The sequence below is a fragment of the Macrobrachium nipponense genome, chromosome 24, assembly GCF_015104395.2.
Source record: "Macrobrachium nipponense isolate FS-2020 chromosome 24, ASM1510439v2, whole genome shotgun sequence".
Classification (NCBI taxonomy): Eukaryota; Metazoa; Arthropoda; class Malacostraca; order Decapoda; family Palaemonidae; genus Macrobrachium; species Macrobrachium nipponense.
Window position 1 is genome coordinate 62,801,808 of NC_061091.1, and position 10,000 is coordinate 62,811,807.

The window sequence follows — 10,000 nt, forward strand, 5'->3', positions numbered from 1 at the left end:
CCAACAAGTTCCCACCAGTTTCAGCTCAACGAGCCCTAAACGACAACCCACTGACTCGCACCATCAGACTGACACAGGGGGGGGCCCACTTGAGGTAACGAGCACCAATTTTATCGAACGCCAATCTGTCTTGACGTTAATGCCGACCCCAGCAACCACTTACAGAGATTTGACACCGCCACGGCCCCCTCCCTCTTCGTCCTTTCTACCTAATATTCCCAAATTCCATGACGAATTCATCCACCATAACAATGACTCAACGCCCCGTAGTTGCATGGATCTGCCTGCGACTGGATGCGCCGATATGGGCGTCGCTCATTTCGAAGATTACAACCGAGATAACCTTCAAAAGCTTGCCACAAGGTTACCGGAAATTTAGCGTAAATGGCGTGAATAGCTTCATTATCTTCTTCCTCTTCATCTTTGGCAAAGCAATATTTCAAATCTACTACTCCAGGACATTCATCTCTACATCTCGCTCGCGTCCAAAATTATCGAGTCCTGAAGGGTGGTAATCACCCAACCCGACAGGATAATCCCATTCTCTCTCTCTCTCTCTCTCTCTCTCTCTCTCTCTCTCTCTCTCTCTCTCTCTCACGAAAGAGGACACCGTCACTCTGATCCAGACATCACGAGAACAAATCAAAACTTATGACGCGCATAATTGGCAAGATCTCCGACCAGTTTTTGAGTGACGTCATCATCTATTGACCGAAGCCGAGTGGTTGCCTCATCCTTGAACCCCAATGATACATAATGGAATTTTGATTTGATTTACAAAACGAAGAGTAAAAGGCTACGTTCCTTAAAGGCCAATACCTCTACTGACATTAAGTAACCCACCTGAAGTTAGTGACTTGTAACCGAAAGCTTGTATCATTTTAAATAAACAAACTATTGCAATGACGAATAACTAAGGAGTAGAGTAAGGCTCTAATTTATATAATTAAAATGTTCTGCGATTACACCGTAAAAAAAATCCAGTGAATATAAGAAAGAAGTAAAAGCCTTTCAGACAACGGAAACATATATATACAATGCATGACAGCTTTCATTCACACTTGCATTTTATTTACCAGACAACAAATTCAACCATGAAGCAAATCTACAATCCAAACACCACAAGGTCACTACTAATACTAAACCTATTATTGAGTACATGCAAATATATATTATATATATATAATATAGATATATATATATATATCTTATTAATATATATGTATATGTGTGTGTGTGTGTGTCTGTGTGTGTGCGTGTGAAGTCTGGATTGTACATTTGCTTCTTGACTAAATTTGTTGTCAGGTAAAAAAAAAAAAAAATACAAGTGTTAATGAACCCTCTCATTCATTGGAATTCTGTTTCCGTTGCTGATAGATTTATATTTCTGTCTTGTATTCACTTGATTATGTTTAACTACGTACTTGCAGAGAATTTCTATATAATACTAAGCACTTGCAGAATTATATATATATATTATATATATATATATATATATATATATATATATATATATATATATATATATAAAATGGACACGAGATATCTTAAAATTCACTACTTGCACCCAGAGCACTGGACAGAAAGAAACCAACGGAGCAACTCTCCTTCCTGGGTGGGATTCGAACCGATATATAGGTTAGAAAACTGAGGCCGGTGTTTTCCCAACCACACTACCAATAAGGAAAGGACGAAAGTAATCACAATCATCTTCAATTAACCAGAAATATAAGAAGCGACGCTTGTAACCAGAGAGGGTTCAAATCCCAAATAAGAGGGGGAAACTGTTTTCTACGATTTTTCCTCTCTCAGATTTCAAGGTTTTCCGAAGAAAAGAGACTTATCAATGAGCTCAGTCTTACCTGACCAGTAGGTTCTCTTCCACCTCTTCGTCTGTGTCCTCCCGTGACGTCATCTTGCTGAAAGAAAGAAAAGCCAGGGACATTAATTAGTCTTCTTCGACAACATTTTGAGTAAAATTCAAGTTTACTTAATCCTAATAAGAATAGAACAGAATATACTAATGAAGGCCAAATGCCACACTCTGCAACCTACGTAAGAAAGAAAACATGAACGGAGGTGTAGTAAAATTCATGAAAGGGGTTGTATCTAGAGGCCGAAGGGACGCTACAAAGAACCTTGAGTAACACAAGACTAAGTGACTTTGCATTACTTAAATAATCCCACTCATAAAAATCCTAGAACACTTTTGAGACAAATACATTCCAAGACGTCAAATCCAAACCAATTCTCCCCCTTCACAGCGACTTAGGAATTCTCTTTCTACCCTTCTGTTCCCTGAACTTTAACCAGACTAAGTTGAATACGAGCTTAAAATTGCCACTCAAAAATCCATCCAATCTCAAATAAAAAACAAAAAGAGGCACAAACAACAACAAACCTTTCGAGCACAAAACGTAGGCAAAGACTAACTACCAAATATTCCACAGACATTTTAGCAGGCAATTTCGCTCAGGTGTTCACGAAAGAGCCCAGTCGAAAATATACGTGTTATAGATGCCTGATCCGTGACCTGGACACTGTTGTGGGGTAGGGGGGAGGAAGGAGGAATGAGGGGTTGGGAGGAGCAAGAGCAAGCCAGCCCAATCCCGAGTCGATCCCCGGCCCAAACAAATAGGGAAGGTTGGAGTCAGGGAGATCTGCCAAAACCTATTATGAAATGAGCCGTTCGAGATAAAACCAGCTGGAGGAGACTCATTAGAGGGATTAACCTGATTAGAAGAAGAAGAAGAAGAAGAAGAAGAAGAAGAAGAACTCTATAAGTGTCAGAAGGTTTTGTTTTCATTGTGTTACAGTTCTGAGAGGACGTATAACCTCATAAATTTTAAATTTATAAGAAATTTATTGAATTTATGACTCGATGGTGGCACGTTCATAGTTTCTGTGATGTGTTTCTCTGTTTTATTACAAAAAAAATATATTTCAGCTACTAAGAGTAATTAACAAAACATGCATACAGAGCTCAAATTGCCTCGGGAAATAAACATGGAACCTTTTGCTGGCGAGGCAAACATGCGTATGTGTATAGAATGTAGATATAATATATATATATATATATATATATATATATATATGTATATATATACATATATATATCATATATATATATATATATATATATATATATATATAGATATATATATATATTCACCAACGGGACCAACGCATTTACGTGACTTCCGAACCACGTCGAGAGTGAACTTCTATCACCAGAAATACACATCTCTGACCCCTCAATGGAATGACAGAGAATCGAACTTGCGGCCAACGAGGTGGCACGCCAACACCATACCGACCACGCCATTGAGGCGCTTCTCGACCTCTTCGCATTTCGGAAACGCTTGTCACTACGTACTAACCTAGATCCAAATGCAACAGGTCACATAGTTCATAGTTGACATTACCTTATCCCGATACCTAGGATGTGAGTTCGAATCTGACCCGAGCTTCAAAATATCTTCCCTTCTTTCTGCTTCATTTAGATGTAGGCTTAGTAATAACAAGGGTTTTCCGAAGTGTGAAACAAACGAGAAGTTAAGAGGGCCCTAGGAATTTTCTTTTTTTTTAAGTTACATATCTGGTACAAAGTGACTATTAGACTCTCTCTCTCTCTCTATCTCTTTATATATATATATATATATATATATATATACATATATATATATGTATATATTTATGCATATATATACATGTAGGCTTAGTAATAACAAGGGTTTCCGAAGTGTGAAACAAACGAGAAGTTAAGAGGGCCCTAGGATTTTTTTTTTTTTTAAGTTACATATCTGGTACAAAGTGACTATTAGACTCTCTCTCTCTCTCTCTTTTTTAATATATATATATATATATATATATATATATGCATAAAATATATCTATATATATATATGCCATAAATGTATACATATAATATATATATATATATATATATATATATATATATATATAATACATTTATATAAACGAACAAAAGGGTTAATGGAGAACCATCCTTGCCAGAATAAACTGTGAAACTTAAATTTTTCAGAATTGTATAACTTGTTTTAGATTTTCTCTTTCTTTTTTTCCGTTTAAAATGTTTCTGACTGTCACCACCAGGGTGTTGAAGTATGGTGCCATTAAAAATCGAATGGAGCGGCCAATAAGACCATGAATTAATGACGGAAACATCTGTCGGCTTTGGAATTGATTAATGAAGCAACACGGTGGCAGTTTTTGCCTGTCCCCTCAAGACTTCAGCCTTGAGGATAAGAAAAACGACTAAATATACTGGACGTGTTGCCAGCGAGTTGCAGATGCCACCTGTGCATTAGCATTTGGCGAAAATAAAATAAAAGAAAGCCTGTGGCCGGACGAAAAAAAAAAATATATATGCAACAAGGAAGACTTGTTTGTTTGTATGGTGTTTTTACGCTGCATGGAACCAGTGGTTATTCAGCAACGGGACCATCGGCTTTACGTGACTTCCGAACCACGTCGAGAGTGAACTTCTATCACTAGAAACACCCATCTATAACGCCTCAGTGGAATGCCCGAGAATCGAACTCGCGGCTACTGAGGTGGCGGGCCAAGACCATACCGATCACGCCACTGAGGCGCTACAAGGAAGACTTGTACAATGCCTTACTTAGACTTTCATGTTCAGGCAACCTCGAGTTGACTAATAAACAGTGATACAAATTTCCATGACATATGTTAGGATGACGATACAAGAAACAAGAAAACATGTAGACGGCTAAAAAAAAAGAGCAGCCGAGAAGTGGATCCGACGTAGCCTCATTATCATGCAGGTGGATTTGCACCTTTGCTATTAAGACCAGTCAAACAAGGCGCCTTAAAATCTATACAGTTTACGTTTCTCTTGAAATAAAAGGGTGAAGTAAGCATCCTTTTGATATTAAAAAAAAAAAAATACTTTATAAAACTGGATTCAATATATTTCCTTCAAAGTTAGTATTCTCTTTATGTTCTAAAAGTTAAAACTTACGGTCTAAAAGTGGATTCAGATATATTCTTATTTCCAAGTTAGTATCCTCTTCATGTTCTAAAAACAAAAACGTATACTTTCTAAAACTGGATTCAGATATATTTTCTTCAAAGTTAGTGTCCTCTTTATATTCTAAAAAACAAAAACTAATTCTTTCTAAAACGGGATTCAAATATATTTCCTTCCAAGTTAGTATCCTCTTTATGTTCTAAAAACAAAACAATTAATTCATAAAAGTGGATTCAATAAATATCCTTCAAAGTTAAGTGTCCTCTTTATGTTCTAAAAACAAAAACTTATACTTTCTAAAACGGGATTCTGATATATTTCCTTCGCACACATGACAAATAAAGGAGCTGTTCAATGTCTGCCTACTCGACAACATGGCTGTTTTCTAACGTGGAGAGAAAACTGCACTTTATAACCCATTTGCATTTTATCTTGTGCATTTTTAATGCCGTTCAGTCTTCCAATCGTTTCCAGTTTGACCAGTAATATACTGGCAGCCGTGTAACTTACACGGCATTTGATAAGCGCACCTTTCAGTGGCTTCAGAAAAGTATTTAGAGCTGCTTTTTATTGCATTGTAGAACAGAATATCGAATTTAGGCCAAAGGCCGAGCGCTGGGACCTATAAGGTCATTCAGCACTGAAACGGAAATGACATTAAAAAGGTCTAAATGTTGTAACAGGAGGAAAACCTCCGCTACGAATCAATTGTTAGTGGAAGCTGGAATGATGGAAGAAAGCGAATATGAAAGGAGACACAGTAAAAGGAACGAAAGGGGTTAGGGTTAGGGGCAGAAGGGACGCTGCATAGAACCTCGTTTTAAAGTAAAAGTAAATATTTCTAAGATTATTAATATACGTTAGTACAAGCACATATAGTGACGTCTGTTTCGCTGTTGTCATTGTCGTAGAATGCCATTGTTTCGCTGTCAACACATCGTCTACAATTTCACTATAATTTTATCTATCACCTGTTTCCTTAATTGCAGTTATTTCGTCGCCATTATATGCAGGAATAAACACATATAATTCTCTTCAAAATATGGGTGTGTGGAAATATTTCTTTAATTTACTGCTGTGGCAAAAAAAAAAAAAAAAATTACGTAAGCAGGAACATAGGTAAGTTTCCCAGGCGCATTAATTTCAAACCATTATTTCTTTGACGTGGTAGGCAATCCAAAAGAAGTGGCTACACACATTTCCCACCTTCACAGTTTAGTATGGTTCCATTTCCTGATATTTACTAAAAGATGCTAAACCAAGCACTGGGGCCCTTTCGTTCATTCAGCGCCCATGACAGCGAAAAGGGGCGTCGGAGTGGTTGGACAGCAAGACGAAGGACTTGGACAAGGATCTAAAGGTGGAACTTGGAGAAAACCTCCCATTTCCACTAAGTAGTACTATAGAAGATTCACATCAACCGTGCGTTTAACGTCTAGGCCAATCCCTTACGACGCTCCTGATTGGCTGTTGATAAGCCAGTCACAGGGCTGGAAACTCTCAGTCTCTCTCGAGAGAGTTGACATGGGTAGGCTCTATGTTCCACCTTTCCTGAGGGATACGTCTTTCAAAAGTATCCCTCAGGAGAGGTGGAACGTACACCCTGTCTATGTGAACTCTCTCGAGAGAATGAGAGTTTCCAGCCCCGTGATTGATGTGAATCTACTATTTTCATTTGATTCATATAAATTTTTGGCATTGTGCCAGGCACTGGGGAAACTAAGGTCATTCAGTGCTGAAACGGAAGTTGAGAGTAAAAGGTTTGAAAGGTGTTACAGGAGGAAAGCCTCAAAGCAGTCGCACTATGAAACAATTGTCTGGAGAGGGTGGAAAGTCAGATGGAAGAAAGAGAATATGAACGGAGGTACAATAAAAGGAATGGAAGGGGTTGCAGCTAGAGGCCGAAGGGACGCTGCAAAATACCTTAAGTAATGCCTGCATTGCACTGAATGAGGTGTACTGACGGCACTCCCTCTACGGGAACTGGAAAGAAGAGGGAACGGAAGTACAGTAAAAGGCTAAAATGTGGGGATCAAAGGGACCCTGCAAACAACCTTTAGTAAAGCCAACAGTGAACCACGTGAGGTCCACAGACGGCATTAGCCTCCCAAGAACAATTATCATAGCGAAATTTATCGATGACTAATCTTCATATAGGTTACCAAAGCAAGCACTTACACTTTGTTCCAAGGCAAAGTGCGTGGAAAAATTTGGCAATGTTCCGCTTTCAAAGAATTCAATGTACACGTTGCTTAGAACTGGGGATAAGATGACCATGACCACATCAAAATTTTGAGTAATAGTTCTCGTTGATTTTAATTTTACATGCTTTTTCTGCATACACTTAAAACTGTTTCTCTTTCGGTGTTCTAAGAGAATGGAATAAATAACTACCTGCCGTCTAAGGTATCAGATCAAAAGGTACTTTGTTGAATAGTGATATTAGGTCGTACCGTAAATGACTTAGTCAATTCATTAGTTCTACATTCATAGCTGTATCAGCGTCAAAAATGGTAGCAACCAATGGTTTAAGAATAACAGAAATTTATTTGGTTACATTACAAAAAGCAAAACCAATTACGTTGGTTTTTACGAATTCATACAAATACAAGTTTGTTTGTATGGTATTATTACGTTGCATGGAACCATTGGTTATTCAGCAACGGGACCAACGGCTTTACGTGACTTCCGAACCACGTCGAGAGTGCACTGTTATCACCAGAAATACACACCTCTGAAGCTTCAATGGTGGCAGGCCAACACCAAGCCCACCACGCCACTGAGGCGCTCATACATACAAATACAGGATGAATTTCGCAATAGCTTCCTGTGCTGTGAACAGTATAGGGCTGTATTTCGGAAGAGTACGGCTGCTTTTCGGTGGATATGGTAAAGATAATTAGTACCCAAATATGAAAGAAGACGCTCCACATTGCAAAAAGATATAGACGGTAGCCAGAAACGACTTGAGACGGTAAAGAACCATCACTTAAAGGACGCTTCCCAATCTTGTGCTTTGGTAATTTTATATGGAAGTGCTTTTAAAGAAACAATGAAGTCTTTAGAGTAACGGAAAGACATGCAGAGAATTAAATGAAAATCACATGGACAGTTTGAACAGCAATTTCAACAAGAAAAAAAAATCATAAAACTTCATAAAAAATTAAGACTTAATAATAACGTTTCATGTGACCTCACCAATCACAGAAACCTTTTTTTTTTTTTTATCAGGTTTCCAGTTCCTATAAGTCCATGTCTTTCATACGCTTTTTTTCATTTATATTGCTGTTCACATCGTCCATGCGATTTTCATTTAATCCTTTCATTTTTTTATTCAAAAAATTCATTCTATCCGCTTAATCACTTATATTTGAAATTAGCAACGCACAAGACTGCATTTTCTATGTGTGCGCTTCATTTCCACTAACAACTGTTTTTGACACCGTTTACCTTATAATAACTGTTTTATTATTATTATTATTATTATTATTATTATTATTATTATTATTATTATTATTATTATTATTACTATGTTTTTCTTATTATTATTTTGGAACAATATCCTCTTTTAAACAAATTCTGCTGAATAAAATGGCAGAATTCAGCGAATTTATCTTACATATTATCTTTTCTATTTTTCTTATTACTCGCATTTCTGGCTCAGTGATACTTCTTCATAATTGGCCAATATTCATATTGGGAGAAATCTGAATAATGCTGAAAGTGGTATTTTATTTAGAACAGGATTTTTATTAGTCAATACTGGTATTATCAGTATACAGGTGTATGGAAAGGCGTTCCTCAGGTCCAAGTCAATCAAGGGTCGTCGTCAGTGAATTTTGCCATTTTATTCAACATTATTATTATTATTTTGCTCAATCACAGTCCTCCAATTCGACTGGGTGGTATTTATAGTGTGGGGTTCCGGGTTGCATCCTGCCTCCTTAGGAATCCATCACTTTTCTTACTATGTGCGCCGTTTCTAGGATCACACTCTTCTGCATGAGTCCTGGGGCTACTTCAGCTTCTAGTTTTTCTAGATTCCTTTTCAGGGATCTTGGGATCGTGCCTAATGTTCCTATGATTATGGGTACAACTTCCACTGGCATATCCCATATCCTTCTTATTTCTATTTTCAGGTCTTGATACTTATCCATTTTTCCCTCTCTTTCTCTTCAACTCTGGTGTCCCATGGTATTGCGACATCAATGAGTGATACTTTCTTCTTGACTTTGTCAATCAACTTCACGTCTGGTCTATTTGCAAGTATCACCCTATCTGTTCTGATACCATAGTCCCAAAGGATCTTTGCCTGATCGTTTTCTATCACTCCTTCAGGTTGGTGCTCGTACTACTACTTATTATTATTATTATTATTATTATTATTATTATTATTATTATTATTATTATTATTATTATTATTATTATTATTATTATTATTATTATTATTACTCAGAAGAAGAAGCCTATTCACATGGAACAAAGCCCACAAAGGCCACTGACTTGAAATTTAAGCTTCCAAAGAATATAATGGTGTTCATTCGAAAGAAGAGACAGAAGGTACTAATAGAAAATATATACAGAATGAGGAGACCAATTATGAGAAGAACGGATAAATTAACGAATGAGTATATAAATAAATAAAAATATAAGTAAACGATTAAAATACAAGAATTATATTAAGGTAGTAATACATTGCATCTGAACTGGAATGCATCGCAAATTCCTTATTGAGATATCTGTCGCCTCGAGGGTCAGATACCAGAAACCTCTTTAATTACATTCCTCCTCTGGGTTCAGCCGGAACCTAACGAACTCATTAAACATTAATTGCCTGTCACTAACAAACTCCCCGTATAATTGCTCTCCAGCATTACATCAACTCTGACATTTACAGCTTTGGCAGAAAGAGCCCGTGCTCGTTCTAAACAGCGACGACCTTCGAAAATAATTATTGTTCATAAGGGCTGGAAATTTGCCTTCTGTA

The 10,000-nt window shown here is 37.2% G+C and overlaps 1 protein-coding gene across 2 annotated transcripts in view; it reads right to left on the bottom strand.

Moving 5' to 3' along the window:
* The window catches only part of LOC135205678 (prestin-like), a 274,518-nt gene that overhangs the window by 248,850 nt on the left and 15,668 nt on the right, over positions 1–10,000 (bottom strand). For both annotated transcript variants that reach the window (XM_064236587.1, XM_064236586.1), the window contains exon 2: positions 1,863–1,919. In XM_064236587.1, the coding sequence (XP_064092657.1) occupies positions 1,863–1,919 (57 nt within the window). The remainder of the gene's footprint in view (positions 1–1,862; positions 1,920–10,000) is intronic.